Source organism: Ceratina calcarata, unplaced genomic scaffold (genome assembly GCF_001652005.2).
Source record: "Ceratina calcarata isolate Rehan_Ccalc_2016 unplaced genomic scaffold, ASM165200v1 scaffold39.2, whole genome shotgun sequence".
Taxonomy (NCBI): Eukaryota; Metazoa; Arthropoda; class Insecta; order Hymenoptera; family Apidae; genus Ceratina; species Ceratina calcarata.
Genome location: NW_017162322.1, coordinates 3,442,147 through 3,458,147, shown reverse-complemented (window position 1 = coordinate 3,458,147; position 16,001 = coordinate 3,442,147). Strand labels below are relative to the sequence as shown.

Genomic DNA, 16,001 nt, shown 5'->3' with positions numbered 1-16,001 from the left:
CTATTTATTATTAGCATTATTCTTCGGACGTCTGATTTTTTTTTAATTATAGGAAATGTGTTTTTCTGAGGTACATAAACTTTTGGGATTGACTGTATAGCCAATACATCCTTAAAACACGCCGGCCCATTTGTAAAACGATCGACGATATCCGAGACCGAGCTTATGAATCGTTTCTCGAACTTCGATTACGCAAACAAGCATGTTCCGTTATCGAAAGCTTGAAGGAACAATCAACGATTCGACGAGGGAAACGTTAAATCGAAGCGAACGAAAACGTTTCGATTCAGATGTTTCCTCGTGCCCGATCATCGACGCAGATCGTAAAAGAGATCGAAAAATGAATTAAAAACGAGGGCAGGTCTAGAAGCAAACTCAGAGAGAGTGATTCGAAACGTAGACGACGGGCCGTAACGAGAGAACGAAGAACCGCGAATCTCGGAACGGCATTACGAGTCGAACGATCGTCAACGGTATCTACCGTCCTGGAACAGCGAAGAAAACGCGTCGCATCTGGCAAATTTCGATTCGGGATCGTGTGAAAGGCTCGTCGTTGACACCGGACGGACGGTAGCCGTGACAGTGGCCAGTCTATCAATACGGCGGCTTTTACATAACGGTTTTGCAATGCGCACAACGCGGCGTGTACCTCCGCCGCCCGTCGGTCTTGGAGAAATGGACGGTCAAATATTTACTTAAACGTAGAAAGAAAACGGCTCGAACGGTCGCGATTTCCAGACGGTTCAGATTGTACAGATAGAATGAGAAAATAAGAGTACGAGTCCCTTTATCAGATCGGTAAATGAGTCAGACACAGGCTAATCTCAGATCCTCGGAACGAAGTTCAAAGTTGGCCAAGCGCGAGCAGCGGGACCGCCACAACGAGAGAACGTGTCACTCTCGACGATTTACGATTCACCGGGCGTAGTCGTTAATTTCGATTCGAACTGTCTCTTCGTCGTCATCTTCTGTCCCGGTGAGCGTAGTCCTTCGTTTTAACGTACGTAGACCGCTGATGTTTGGACGTGCGCGGCTGAAAACGGTCGCTCGTAGCTCGCGAAAGAATTATTTAACGATAATCATATTCGTTTTCGCGATATCTAAAACTAAATCCGAGCGATAAGAAATAAAATTAGTAAGGTCGTTGTTCGAACGTTGTTTCAGTAGAAGGAAGAACAATGCGACGGTGACGCGGACGTTTTCAACGATACTCGGTGTCACTGTGAAATTTCACTGGAACCAGTCGACGTTGCCATTGCTCACGAGACCCTTACGATCTGAAGAGTCACTCGAGGAGCGACGAGATGATGCTGATCAAGAGTTTCTTTCGGAGGATCATCAAGGACTTCCGGCACAAAGAACTGCTACCCCTGAAAATGATATTCTTCGTTCAAGCATCGAGTAAATACTTGCCATAAATATCCGACCGATTAAATCGGGAGCTCTAGTTCGCGCTTAATGCGTCGCTTATAATTATTTATTTTTATTGCGCCCAGCACTCTATGTACTTTATCCGTACTTGACCATACACATGAGGGAGTTGGGTATAAACGTGGAAGAAACTGCCATAATGAGCGCAATAACGCCGGTGATAGCGATGGTGATGCCTCCCTTGGCCGGAATGCTCGCCGACCGCGTGGGAAATTTCAAAGTAAAATTCGTCGAGCGTATCGCGTCGACCGTTGGTTCGGTCGGCTGGAAAACATTGACGAGCTGACGGGCGAACGATTTTTCATTCAGATCATGCTGTCGCTGTTCTCGTCGTTCGGCGGTCTCGCGTCTCTTCTGTTGCTGCTGGTGCCTATCGGCAGGATAACCGTGGAACTTCCGGACAGAGTCGTGATGGACCTCGGCTGCGCGGGCAACGACGGGCTGATCTACGCGATGAGCGAGGATTATCCTTGCGAGACGAGCTTACAGCCGGAGATCTCGACGAGGATAGAGAGTTGCGGGTAGGTGAGAACGGCCGGACGATCGCGACCCTCGCTCTCGCGTGCGGATTCGATCGATGGGATTCAAAGGACGAATGCTTCCGGTGTTTACTACGAATCGACGATCGATCGAAGTGAGAGAGGATCGAGAAGCGTCTACCTTCTCACCGATTCTTGTTACAGTTACGCGTGTCGTTTGGACGTTCGCAACGAAGCCGAGATAAAGTCGATCTTGTCGTCCCGACAATACACGATCGGACGATCGAACATAGAGACCGGCGCGAATTCCACGATCAAATTTTCATTCGCTCGGAACGACATGCCGAGGGAGGTACTTATCGTTCAGGATTAGAGAGGAACGAACGCGGCGGCGTCACTTGGAGATGTTCGGATGTTCTCTATTCGGGGTTTGTTCGCAGGAAACGGACGAAGAACTTCGGGAGCACCGAAAATTGAGGAACAACGAGCACTACAGAACGTCGGTTCGACGATTGTCCGCGGCCGAGTATTTCTTCCCGGCGAACCGGCTGTACGACTTCTCGTGCATCGTGTCGGGCTTCGTCGAGGACTTGGAGACGTCGACCCTAGACAACGCCATGTCCAACAGAATTTACGAGAACCGTACGTTGTGCACTTTCAATCCCGTCGTGATCCACGAGGTAAGACGCCGTTCCTCTACTCGACACCGTTCACCGGTTTGTCCGTTACTACCGTTTCCTTCATTCGACATTCGTCAACTGACGTCGATGACAAATGTTGATACGTAGGGCGACGCGAGTCGAACGACTAATTATCACTCGTACAAGTCGAAATTGAAGCTCGCGGACGAGACGGAAGAAGATCGGAGGATGAAACGGCGACGATACCTATCGAACGAGATGGCGTGGACAGGAAAGGAGTACCAGAGGATAGCCTGTGGAAATCCGGATCTGGAGAACGAGCGGGTCACTCTGACCCTGTCGCTCTTCAATTATTCCGCGAGCCCGGAACCCTACGAGGTGTTGGAGGCGGAAGGCTGCAGTAAACGGTGCATCGTCACCGCTCCGCGAAACGAGACGTGCTCGAACGCGAAGACGATCATCGAGTACAACGTGGGAGTAACGTTCTGGATGTACTTCGCGATTCGAGTGTTCATTGGTGACTATCAATTTGGTTATCAGACGGTCGTTCGACCGCTACTCACGAGCAATAATTTCGTTGAAAGCGTTGTGTAACGCATAATAGCATGCGTGTACGTTTTAATGACACGGAAGCAGCCGTGGTCACGGTCGGAAACCTGTTTTCGTCCATACGACAGAACTCGCATTTTTCACGGTGGAGGTATAGTTGGGATCTGTAGCGGAACCTGTTTCCGCGGTATTAAAAAAAGGCGCGTAGAATTACGCGATCGACGTGTAAAAAGATCGGTCGAAACGATTCTCACGGCGAGTCGATGAACCGGAAAATAATATCGCGAAACGCCACGATCTTTTTGGGGATACTGAATCTGACGAGAACTTTTCGTTGGGCAGGTGTGATCGGAGGGAGCACGTTCGCCATGTTCGAGGGTGCGGTGATCGCGATATTGCGCGAACAGAAAGCCGATTACGGCCTCCAAAGGATCTACGGTAGCATCGGCAGCATGATATCCTCACCGCTCTCCGGACTGCTGATCGATTACGCGAGCTCTGGCAAGAGTTACACGGATTTCAGGTAACAGTAAACACTGACAGTGTTCACCGTGGAAAACGGACACGTTCCGAACGACGGACGACGTCGAACACTGTCTCTCGCGCCCAGGGGAGTTTGCTGAGGGAAATTATGAATCGTTCCAGGCCGGCGTTTTATTTATACACGGCCCTGAAGCTGATCTCGGGGCTGTTGATGCTCGCCATTAATTTGGAATTCAAATCGCCGGCGAGCAACGTGGTCCGCGACGTATTCAGCGTGCTGAGGAACGTCGAGGTCGCAGCCCTCTTCGTCGCCTGTTTCATCCTCGGTGAGAACCAATCGCGATCGAACGATCTAACTTGCGAGACGGAGTTTCCTAAATACTGCGCGAAGTCGTGACGAAAATTGACGCCGAGACACGGTTGCACAATCATCGTTATTGCTCGCTTCCGCTGTTCTTTGACGCGTCGACGAAATTGCGATGACATTGACGTTTCCCATCGATCCCGCGAAATTACGTAAAACTTGTTCGGCGACTTGGTTTTCTTGCCGTCATTGGCCGTGCACCCGTTTCGTTGAAAGGAACGATTCTGTCCGATCTTCGGAGAAGTAAACAGAATCTGTTCTCGAGAGACTGACGACGTACTACACGGCAGGTAGAGACTCGGATGAAACTGAGAGCGCGGTCAATGAATCTGATGGTCGTCCATAAACCGTTTTGCGAGATAAATTTTTTTTTGCGCAGGCACCGCTTGGGGATACATCGAATCGTTCCTCTTTTGGTTGATACAAGATTTAGGTGGATCAAGATCACTCATGGGTATCACGATAACCGTAGGCGGTATTGCCGGTATACCATTACTGGTACTATCTGGCCCGATCGTATCGAAGATCGGCCACGCCAATGTACTTTTCATAGGCTTCGTTTTTTACGCCATAAGACTCTGCGGTGAGCGTTCATTTTAATTCCTGCACGCGTTACCTCCCTACGTCCGCACGGTCCTCTTAATAAACATAATAACATGCCGATCTCCCCCCGCGAGCTTCTCTCCTACCGGTAATCATTGCAAAAAATGTATGCATTATCAATTTCGTTGGTGATCGTTCGTGTAGCTTGAAATTAAGATCGACGTTGCGTCGCGTCCACGGGACCATTTTTACTTCACAGGTTACTCTTTAATATACAACCCTTGGCACACTCTCATCTTCGAGGCATTAGAATCCGTGACTCAGTCGCTCAGCTTTACCGCTGCCGTCACTTACGCAGCGAGATTGTCTACCACTACCACCGACAGCTCGATACAGGGATTGTTGGGCGGAGTTTATTACGGAGTCGGTAAGAATGAACGTTCGTACACGACTACTGATTCAAGCGCGATGCACACGTGTCTATCGTCGTAGGCAAGGGCGCCGGGAGCTTGATCGGCGGATACCTGATGAAAGCGTTCGGCACGCGGCCGACTTATCGAATCTTCGCGGCGATGACGTTGATTACCGGCACGATGTACTACGTGTTCAACGTGGCTTACCTGAAGAAACGGCCACAGGTCGAGGGTAACGATATCGTGAAGAAGAAGCCCAAGAACGCGGATAATCAGAACGGTCTCGAGAACGGAACCATCGAGATCGGGTCGTTGGAGCAGCGTAAGAAGGGCGAGGGGAGCGATCTGTCCGGGATCGACAATCAAACGTTCGTCCAGGAACGGGATAACGTTGAACCTGTGTCCGAAAAGGAGACGAAGCTCCAGCGGATCGACACGGAGTCGATCGACGACGGAGTCGAGAGGGTGCCGCCGGCCGAGAGCAGAAAGAAGTTCGACGCGAAGAGATTGAGCAAGGTGCAGATCGACGAACGCGCGAAACAGAACGGGACGACGAATCCGAGCTTCGAGAACCAGGAGAACAGCTGCGACATCACTGTCGAGAGACAACCGGAGGAGAAGAAGTGAAACGAACGAGTTCCTCCAGAGATCTCGTCTCTCCTCGTTTTTTGCCGTAAACCGATCTCTGCGCGAGGTCTAAGTTGGTCCATCGCGCGCGATCACGAAGCTTAGCGCGCACGTGTACACGTAGATCGGTCGGAGGAAACGCGAGAGTAGTGTATCATGTACATTGTTAAAATAATGAAAATATAAGGGCAGCTTCCCAAAGAGGCTTTGTTACGTGATCATGCGAGTCACGGTGACGTGACTGCGAATTCCTATGATGTACGATAGCCGAATCGCATCGTTCACGAGCCAGGATAATTGTAAAGTGTCTTCGTCTCCCATAGTTTAAATAAAAGACTAGAACGAATGAGCGAGAGTACGTTCTCCCTAGTCCCGTTGTCTCCTTCCGACGAATAAAGTAGGGACGCGTAAGTGACGTTAAGTAGCGTCGGCAGGTGAGAATGAAGTCGAGCAATAAATTAGCGATAGCTGGCGCGCGAGATACAGTTACGAGTCTATATAGAAGACTCCGGAGAGCGTTCGCGGATCATTCGTCTCTGGCCATCGAGGAAGATGATACGCGCGTCGATTCCATTGGTTCTGGCGAGTCTGTCGCTGGTCTCGGTCATGCCGCAAGTCACGTCGTATGCCAAAGTGTCGAGAAACGGTCAGGAAGGCGCGGACGCGGGGCTCGATCCAGATCCGTGGACAATCAGGTTTGATCACTGATCGACTGAGACGAACGGACGATTGAAACGTGATTGATCGATGTATCTTCTTTCCATGACGAAGCAACGGAACGCAAAGTGAATCGAGGAGTTTCCAGAATATCGCGATCACCGTGTCACCAGTGTACGTACCACCGAAGGTATCGAGTCTGAAAAACGGCGAAGCGATCGACTATGCGCCCGTGAGGTACGTGCGATTCTCGAGCTCACTGCCTCGATTTGGAACAACGTAACTGGTGAATTTGTATCGCAAAATATCCCGGATGGAACCGATTGAATTTCTAGATACTCGACGTTGGACCACGAGATGATAGCGAAACTGAGCGCGAAGAAACAGATTCAGGACAGGTATCATCCACCGACGCTCCATCCTTACAAAGACAAGGAATCGTCGAGCGACGCGAAGGACAGCTCGAAGCCTGTCGGTCGTCCGAGCGATCCACCCACGGGCCCTACGTCTCCGGGCGCGTTCGACTTTTCTAAGCCAACGTTTTCGGAGAGCTACGACTACGAGCCACCGGATTACCTGAGCAGTAAGCCGATTTCGAAGCCGCCGGATTACCTCGGTGACAAACCGATCTCGAAACCTCTGTCGATGGACGACTACGGGGATTCCGATATGAACGACAAGGTATATTCGATATCCAATTCTATTTTTATTATCTCTACTCGACTCGTTCCATTTCGGTCGATCGCGATTCAATTTTATCCGGTCCGTCTCGATTGGTTCGACGTACCACCTCTGCCACATCGTCCAGACGATCTGGATCGGCCGCTTTGCAACGGCAATTTTGCACGGCCGCAGAATCTATCGTTCCCCGGCGCTCCTCTGAGCGATCCGACGACTGAAATCTGAACGATCATTTTCAGCCATCGGACTCTTACAAACCGGATTCCTACTACGGGAACCACGACTACTCGGACTATCCACCGGGCAGGCCGTACAACAACGACGCGGCACCGAAACCGATGGAGTATTCCGGGCATCTGGATCGTCCACCGTACGGCAGTCACGACGACAACGACGACGACAACGATGACGACGACAACGGCGACGGCCTTCACGACGATCACTCTTACGGGCACCACGGGCACCATCACGATTTCCATCACGAAGTGATATACGATCACATACCGGAGTATCACGAACACGCGGAGGAAATGAACGACCAGCGGCTGAACAAGAAACCGTATTCTTACTACTTCATAGGGAGGAAGCTATGGTACATTCCTTTGTACTTCAGCATATACTTCATCATCTATATCGCAGCCCTGGTACTGAAGAGCATCGCCAGGCACAAAATCACGTTTCCCGAACACTTGGCGGACGCGGTGAACCACCACAGGTCGTACGATCAAACCTGGTGGGATTACACGGGCTCGATATTGCAGAGCATCGAAACGTTCGCAGAGAAGTATGGAAAGGTCTCTTAAACCATCTCCTCATTTCGATCGACGGGGTCGCAGACGTAGGCGGAAGCATGGGACGATTTACTGACCGACGGGTCGATAGATTTCAGCACACTTCCGTCAATGCAATATGTAGCACGAGCAAGGCGAACGACTTACAGTACGAGACGATCCTGTACATGTAAATACTATTTTAAGCCTGTTGTAAATATTTGATATTATAATTTCATTTGATCGACGTATGTAAAAGTAGAGACACTTGAGATTAAACAGTTTCATCCTATTGATCGTGGAACTGTATCTGTCACGCACACGGTTAGCCACTTTGGTCGATTCGAAGCGAGTCGACTAAGAGCGAGATAAATAAAAAGCGCACACGATCCGGTGTATGTCCATCAATTTTTCCTGGCGGAATCGACTCGCTCGAATCCTGTATTCGACGAAGATCGCGCGAAACGCGATAGGACGCGCGTCGACGCACACCCGATGCCTAAATTCCCGTGAAACGAGGCGTATTCGGTTATGACCGCTTCTTGCGGCAGCGTCATCGGGCGGTGGCGCAAGTTTTTCACGAGACAACGAGCCGGAATTTGTCAGTATCGGTGGGATCGAAAGAATTACTGGAAACGTAGCGAGAATTCTGATGGTTCCCGCATTCCGGTCGATCAATTATTGCTTCCTTGGATCATTTTCTTTCCACGCATGAATCCCCTGATTTCGTTGTGTACCGAGAACGCAAACTAACTCGCGTTCGCGCTCCGAACGTCTCGTAAGAAGCTTCGTCGTGACGAACAAACGCTAGGTCAATTTTAATTTTATGTATTTATGTATCAGTTGGAATTAAATGATCGTTTCCAAACCTCTCATAATTCTTTTTGTACTCCGTTAAACCCGATCGACCTCGCCTTATATTGGACACAATTTTCGGTCCGATTCCGAGGTCGCGTCAGAAAATGAAAATTGAGAGACCGACGTCGACGCGTTCGACGAGACGAAACGTGAAGTCGGCCAGAGAAACCTGCACGTTTCTAACTGCATCGAGCAGGAACGATCGTCGTCGTCGTCGCTACGTCGGTTTGGATCGGCCTCTGACTATTGTTTCAACGGGACTTGGTCGAGGAGTCGCTAATCGGCTGACCTAATACGACACGAAGATGTGAGCAGTTACTTCGGCCGGCCAGGCCGATGTTTATGTTTCCTTTGCCTAAACGTCTACGCTCTCTCGGTGGTATCAAATATTCCATCCTGCCCGAAGAAACTTTCCGTCGGCCGCACTTTTAGCGGTTAAACAGCTATTACGACGGGAAACAGCTAAACGCTTAAATTGGCCGAAATGATACGTGCTACCGCGACGGGCTACTGCCATGCCGCGTACGCGGTTCGAAGACCGACGCGTGAAATATTTGCGAACTACAGAGTCCGTGACTTGGACGTTAATTCTCTCAGCCTAATCTCGTAAGTCCTAATCGAGATCTGTACGAGTTTTCACGTGCGCCTGACGGTTGAAAATGAAAATACCACCCAGAGAGAGTGGATCGAATCGCGAAAGAATCGAACGACCAAATTCGACGAGGGGCACGTGATTCTATCGATCATTTAGACGGATCAAATTGTTACTAGAAAATGGGGAACAGTCGATAGACAGAGAACGAAAACTTGGCCAGACGGATGTTGGATCGATCGGGTTTTACACCGGCAAAATCAGCGTTAATTTTTGTGATCGTGACATGCGAGCAATAACGTGCCAACTGTTTCTGTACATTAACTGCTGTTTGCCTTTGCAAATGGACCACCATGAAATTAATTATTGCGAATCGTGTTCTATGCGCGATGGGACCAACGATCTAATTGAAAGGTCAAACGAATCGCGAACCCTCTTCCGGGACGCGATAATGGGGTGTCAACGAAACGAGATAATCGATAATCGATAGCCGAATTCCTGGCTGAGATGCTCGCGAGCGGGCCGACTCTACGCAATAGTACGTAAGAGTCGTAACAATTAGGGCTTTTAGCGCTGCACGCTGGATTTGCTTAACGTTTCTGGTGATACAGTTACCGGTAACCGAAGAGTACGTTTGAACTGGACCCACGAGTCGGTCAGTCGCTCTTTGGGCTTTATCATCGACGGTTCCTAGACGGAGGTGTCTCGCCGTTTGACAACTTGCAAACGCAACGAATCGATCGAGGACCGACGCGAAATCCTCCACGTGCTCCGAGATCGATGAACTCGCGTCCATCCGATCCACCAGGAATGAACGTTCGTATCGCGGAATCGATCAGCTCCTCCTGAATCGTCGCAGTCACAGTTTCCACGAAACGGTGAGCCGGGGAAGAAAGTGTGCGAGCTCACGTGTTCGCGAATGAGAGGAACGGGTGGTGCCTATCTTCGAGCAACGCGGTTCCATTGAAGATACAATTATGGGTAGATATCGCTTTGCCGAATAAATTTTTCTGAAACATCTGCTCCCGAGTCTTTTAACGTCCGCGGACTCGGCTCACGTTCTGAGGAGGATCTTTTCGCATTTCAGACAGAATGCAAACGAATTTGGTTTGTCACTGCCTTCTGTTACTCGTTTGCGTTTCGCACGCCTCGGCGAGCGAGTCTAATTTTTACGAGATCGACGCGCCACCGGAGACCGACGAGCGCGAGGAAACTTCTACGATCGGTACGGCGGTACAAACGTACAGGTAGTTTCACCGAGACGGGAGAATTAATATTTATTTCACTTAATCCGCTCGAGTGGATCTCACGACTCCGACCGATTGATTCTCGATCAGACGTCCGAGAGTGCATCGACGCGGTTATCACGAGGATCACGGATCGACGTACGAGGACGACCACGACGATCATTACGGTGATCACATGGAGGAAGAGGAACACGCCATGAAAGCCATGGGACAAGCGAAGGTCGATTACTGGGGCGGTTACTACGATTTTCTGATAAATGAGGGAAGCTACAAGTTCTGGGCCGTGTTTCAAGTAAGTTCTCGTCGACTCGCGTTCCCAACGTCGTCACACGCATGATCTTTGTTCGCTTTTCGACAGCTCGCCACCGCGGCACTTTTGATCTACAGCGGTTTCGCTGCGCTCTACTACGCGAAGGTGAACCCGCCGGCGATAGACGACGATGACTTCGATCTCCTGCGTCGTCGACGGAGAGCGTTGTCCGTTTCTCCGCGAGACAGATCGTTCTGCGGTTTGGACAGCGCGACTTTTCAGAGGATAATCGACGCAGTTGCCAGAGAGATTCATTGATACATGTCTCTGCAAACTGTGCATCGTTAGAAACGTACCATTACAGATACGCATCGACACGGAAGACACCGTCCCTCGACTCGGACGTCGTTCCTGACCATGTAATGACTCGTGTATATACGCAATATTTGTATATCTGTCTGTAATTTGTGGATTCTTGTACCGTATTTCTCGTGTACCGTTGCTCAATACAAAATCCGAAGGCAACCCTACAATGAAAACCTCGATCACAGAAGTCGTACGCTAACTTTGATCGCCGAGGCAGGACTCGCGTTTCGCGAAGCGCGCAACGGAGGACCGAATGAGACGTTTCGTGTTGAAAATCGAGCGATCCGGCCGTTAACACCGTCTCGTTAGACGGTATTGGTCGTAAATTATCGGCGTGCTCAATGCTGATCTCGCGGAAGGTCTTTTCGGAAACACAGGAAAGTCGACGTGGACGCGAGCAGATCTTGTCGGCGATTCGAGTGTCCGCGAGATCGTTCGGGGAGGCTGGAACGTGTGCGCGAAAGGATCGAAACGTAATAAAAATCTTGGGAAAAAAATGTCGACCGATAAATCAGCCGTGCCGTGTGCACCACCGTTGGCCCGTCTATACGAGTTTTATATACGAACGAGTGTGTACGCGAAACGCGCGGTTCGACCTCGGAGGCAAATTTTCTTGTCGAACAGCGCTACGTAACGAGGGACCCCCGAGCGCTTTTTCGGAACGACAGGGACGTACCACCGCGAATCGTACGTTTTTATTCGAGGTTATCATACCGATATCGATCCCCGGTAAGGAATAAATTTTCGTCGAACGAACCGAACCCCCGGGTACCTCGGGGACCGTCGGGGGAAAAAACGTCGCGGGATGCATCGATCCTCGGTCGCCGAACCACCGGGATCGTACCGGCGTAAGCAATTAGAAATTGAGTCATATTTCTTGCGTTCGCCAGTGAACGCCGATCGTCCTATTGAAAATACATTATTCGCGGTCGGTGCGGATATTTTTACGTCCGAGAGCCAAAACGACGTTGCAACGACAGGGACGGCAACGGGCAGAGAGCAAAACGTTCGCGTTCCCAGCTCCTGTATTACATGGCAATTTCAAGTTTTCAACGACAGTCTTTGCGAAGAACGCGTATCGACGTTCGACCGATCTGCCGATGTTCCTCGTTTCGCGGGAAAGTCGTAGTTCCGCGTTCATCTGTGTCGAACTCGATTGAACGCATAGGTTCAGATATCCCGAGAACGTTAGTCAAATCGTTTCGGTTGGAGACCACGGAGACTGAAGGCAGGGCCCGATACGGCCCTGCAAAAATCAGCCACGGCGCGGTCACCAAACGCATTCCGCCACGTAACCGGCTGCGAGGGATACTGTCTGGGTAAAAGTAAGTACGACGGACGCTCGTGCGGAGGCTCGTCTACGGGGGAACCGAGGGGGTCGAGCTTCTACTCTTTCCCCCTTGTTCCTCGCTTCTTTTATTTAGGAATAAACATTTTTCAAATAAATCTCCGACCGCGAGCCCAGGGATAAAACCGGCGTAAGAACGGTTATTTACAGCCGCATCGACCAGCGCCGATGATTCTCGCGTAGACCGAATCGCACGAGGCGAGTCCGAAGCGATTCGAATCTCTGTGAAACTTCTGAGAGAAAGATGACGAGCAAAAATTGAGTCGAGGACGGAAAGAATGTTTCGATAGACTGCCGCGATCGTTTAATTGCAGCCGTGCGGACGGATCGGTCGATGTATCTTTCCGATGTCCGACAGAAACGAAATTGCGCTACCGCGTCAAGTAGCGAAACGAGAGGCGGGTTTATTACCGCGGATAAATCTCTGACACTCGAAAATGAGGAAGAATCGTTTCGAGTCGAGCGACGTTCTTTACGTTTACGGCGCGATTAAACGTACATTTTTCGTGTTCGCGACGTAAATCCTCGATCGCAGAAAAATTCGGAGAATTCGACGCGCGGTTAACGGAACCAACCGGAGTTGCAGAACCAGAAGCAATTCGAACGTCCCGGACGAGCCGAAGCTCGCCGGGGAGGAGGAATTTCTTCGTATATAATACGTCCATTACACGCGTCGCTAATTTTTACGTTTGACTCCGGCGTTCGTACAACGAAACGATCGCTGTTTATCTCGTAAATTGTCGAACGCTCGATGCGCGCGTTAATAAAGATCGGACCGAATCGATGGGAAGACGAAAAACTTGGATGCTCGACGAAGTCGGCCCTCCGGGCGATACAACGATCGAACGAAAGGAAATGGCGCGTCGGCGCGAAGTTGCGAGGTAGGAAGCGATTTCGAACGTTTCAGATAAATCTATGACGCGCGAGAACGAGACCAAGAGTACCTACGGGAACGAGCGGACGCTAGTCGGTGGGGCAACGGAGGGGTGATCGAGGAGGCCCCGAAATCGGGGCCCGCGGATAAAAACAGTAATTTATGATGCAATGCTCGACGGCGATCGATAATTCTCGTGTTGCGAACTCGAGCGGTAAGATGTCTGAGCGTCGCCACCCTCTCTTCGCTACCATTCCTCCTCCGTCTCCCCTGCTCCTCTTTTATAGTTAATGATCACGATAATAACGAGGACGACGGGAATCGGGTAGGAACCCGAACGGGGCGGAGACGTACCGAGAAGTCGTTCGCCGCGTAAAAAGAATTCGTTATGACGCGGTATACCTGTCAGACGGGCATTATCTCGACGTCCGTTTAACAGGGATGAACGTCGATTTAAAAACGTCGCGCGAACGTTCTTAGAAGAGAAAGTGCCGCAGCCCCGAAGAGACGGTACCGAAACGTAATGATTCTCGCGAGGCATCGACGACGAGAAATCTTGTCGTACCGTTTACAAAATTCTACCAACATTTTATTAAGAAGGCCGTAACTTATTCCCTGAGGATGATTCACGTTCGAGCGCGACCGGATATATCGAGAGATACGAAATGCTACCCCTTGAACGAAGAGGAAGATATCGTCGCGCCGTACAGCTGGCAGAAAATTCATTTGGCCAGTGACGACGCAAGAAAAGATTCGTGCAAGACGTAAAAATTTATTGTTCGTGCGGGGGGGACCTACGCGAGGGTCATTTATACGAAGCGTATGATTTATCGACAGCGTTCGGGACGCGTTCTCTCAATGAGCCACCCGATACGCACCCGGACGACTTTTTGGTCTCTATCTGCGAGGGACTGCAAGATCCACGTGATTTGTGTGCCCGTTCCGTGATCGTAATGCAGAATCCTCGATTAATTTCTTTCTGTTAGCTGTTCAAACGTCCCGTGCGGAAAAAACTAATCGCCGTCCGCCGCGCGGAGGACCTCCTCTCGAGCAGCAACGCGACGTTATAAATGTACCAACGCAGCACGCTCGCGGCCGTCTAGTACGGTGCTCTCTTTAAATCGTAGATTTATGCAACATCTAACAGCGCGTAAGAAGCACTTTCTCTCCCTGTTCAATCCCTGTGGACCGAACCTTTGTTCAGACACGATTCTACCTCCGTGCGAAGATCCTGTTCGTGCTGTTTCGCGCTCGGCGCTTTTGTCAAAGGGATCGTGAGCCAGCTAGTTCGAGCTTCATCGTCCAGCCGCGGCACTTGAGCATTTAATTGGCAAGAAAGGAAAATTACAATGCGCGGACGTCGGCGCACGGCTGCGGGGCGCTCCAAAAGACGGACGGCGATCGCGTACAAACGAACGATGGTAAATCGGTACGATCGAAGCCGGGGATTCGACACGGAACGGAATGAAAACGAAACGAAACGGAACGGAACGGATCGTTGCGCGATGCAACTGGCTAAACAACGACGAAATGCCTGGACCGTCGATCCTGGAGGGAACGAGAGTGGCCATCGGGCATTATGATGGTGGAAAAACGGTAGAATGCCACCGGCCGGGAATCCGAGCGGCGGGTTCCGACGTACCGAGAGTCGGCACGCTTAGAACTTAGTAAATAAACGAGAAACACGGTGTATATAATTGGAAAGGAGGAACGGGAAGAGGAGACGCGGGAGGGTAAGAATGCGTGCTGGGTGTAAAAACGAAGGGCGCGTAAAGAGGGGAAAAATGAGCCTCCCGTAAAAAGGATTTCGGAGCGAGACGGACCGCGGACCGGTAATTACGCGGACGGGGCGACGGAGACGTCTTCGAGGAACGAAATCGAGTCGAATCGAGTTAAATATCTACGCCCGTTCTCGTTCATCTTCGAAATTGCTAATTATCCAAGAACAAAGCGACGTCGTGGACGAAACACGTGTTCGTAGGTTTGAGAGTCAACGAGATCGAGAAAGGCATGAATTGAAACTCACCGGAAGCAGTCGCGGATCCCGTAACCACCGTAACGTTACTCACGGTGGGTACGACCGTATGTGCAACGAAATGCCAGCGACCGACGAGAGAGGCGACGCTTCTTGCTCAGCTTCTGTCGAACCACCGGAGCGTTGCCACGAAGATCATCCCTCATCTCTGCGAACACGACGTAACGAAGTAATTAAAACCTAAACGCATCGAGATTCGTCATCGAGGATCCTTCTGCGGTGCAGCGATAATTATTTTTCAACGACGACACGCGCTTTGGCTCTGTCGTGCATCGATCTTTTTCATCCACGCACCGACGGACCCGGCCAATGAACCGGAACGAAGACGAAAGATCTACGAGATGGACGTATAATCGGTGTCGTACCGTTCATTTTCGGTGGAAGAAGACAAGCGAATTCTAGCGAGAAACGGAGCGATAGAAACGTTTTCTCTTTTCACTCGTCGCGTTGCGTAGTAACGATGTGCGTCACGATATCGCGTGTTCGTGTAATCTTTTCGTTCGATACCGAAAGTGCGAGTCATTCATCGCGTTACGCTTTTCCTACGGTTTCATGGCTCGTTCGACGCGTATGACTCGTGACGGAGAAGAGCGTCGAGATCGAAGGTTACGGCGGTGACGAATCTGGCAAAACACCACCGTGTCGCGAATCAACGGACAAAGATAAAGAAGCGAGAGACGAATTACCTTGGTTCGAACGAGAGTCGATCGGCGAGCGATTTAAGTCTGTATCGAACAGCTGTATCGGAGAACGCGTGTACACACCTCGCGGTCGCGTTCGTCACTGTGGGAAA

The 16,001-nt window shown here is 50.6% G+C and overlaps 3 protein-coding genes across 10 annotated transcripts in view; all 3 read left to right on the top strand.

Moving 5' to 3' along the window:
• The window catches only part of LOC108626124 (uncharacterized), a 12,465-nt gene extending 6,589 nt beyond the window's left edge, over positions 1–5,876 (top strand). For 4 of the 8 annotated variants that reach the window (XM_018026602.2, XM_018026597.2, XM_026814478.1 and 1 more), the window contains exons 2-12: positions 1,168–1,401; positions 1,497–1,651; positions 1,741–1,952; positions 2,115–2,262; positions 2,351–2,590; positions 2,699–3,068; positions 3,443–3,623; positions 3,746–3,909; positions 4,327–4,530; positions 4,750–4,917; positions 4,983–5,876. In XM_018026602.2, the coding sequence (XP_017882091.1) occupies positions 1,305–1,401; positions 1,497–1,651; positions 1,741–1,952; positions 2,115–2,262; positions 2,351–2,590; positions 2,699–3,068; positions 3,443–3,623; positions 3,746–3,909; positions 4,327–4,530; positions 4,750–4,917; positions 4,983–5,530 (2,487 nt within the window). In that variant the 5' untranslated portion in view covers positions 1,168–1,304 and the 3' untranslated portion in view covers positions 5,531–5,876. Of the gene's footprint in view, positions 1–70; positions 977–1,164; positions 1,402–1,496; positions 1,652–1,740; positions 1,953–2,114; positions 2,263–2,350; positions 2,591–2,698; positions 3,069–3,442; positions 3,624–3,745; positions 3,910–4,326; positions 4,531–4,749; positions 4,918–4,982 lie in introns of those variants that run through there. The other 4 variants (XM_018026605.2, XM_018026598.2, XM_026814477.1 and 1 more) reach the window with 3 other exon arrangements.
• Positions 5,877–5,945: 69 nt separating this feature from the next.
• On the top strand, positions 5,946–8,511 carry LOC108626125 (uncharacterized). The gene is given in 5 exon segments (XM_018026608.2): positions 5,946–6,074; positions 6,076–6,225; positions 6,302–6,424; positions 6,523–6,868; positions 7,108–8,511. Coding segments are annotated over 5 exon segments (1,287 nt in total). The 5' UTR covers positions 5,946–5,970; the 3' UTR covers positions 7,672–8,511.
• Positions 8,512–9,363: 852 nt separating this feature from the next.
• On the top strand, positions 9,364–11,131 carry LOC108626034 (uncharacterized). Its single transcript, XM_018026435.2, has 4 exons — positions 9,364–10,069; positions 10,176–10,335; positions 10,426–10,627; positions 10,694–11,131. The coding sequence occupies exons 1-4, from the start codon at positions 10,066–10,068 to the stop codon at positions 10,901–10,903; spliced, it is 576 nt and encodes a 191-aa protein (XP_017881924.1). The 5' UTR covers positions 9,364–10,065; the 3' UTR covers positions 10,904–11,131.
• The last annotated feature ends 4,870 nt before the right edge of the window (positions 11,132–16,001 follow it).

What these genes read in the sequence shown, in the direction of transcription:
- LOC108626034 (XM_018026435.2), top strand. An exon ending in ACGGCGGTACAAACGTACAG is followed by an intron (nt 10,336 to 10,425) that starts GTAGTTTCACCG and finishes ATTCTCGATCAG; the next exon opens with ACGTCCGAGAGTGCATCGAC. An exon ending in AGTTCTGGGCCGTGTTTCAA is followed by an intron (nt 10,628 to 10,693) that starts GTAAGTTCTCGT and finishes GCTTTTCGACAG; the next exon opens with CTCGCCACCGCGGCACTTTT.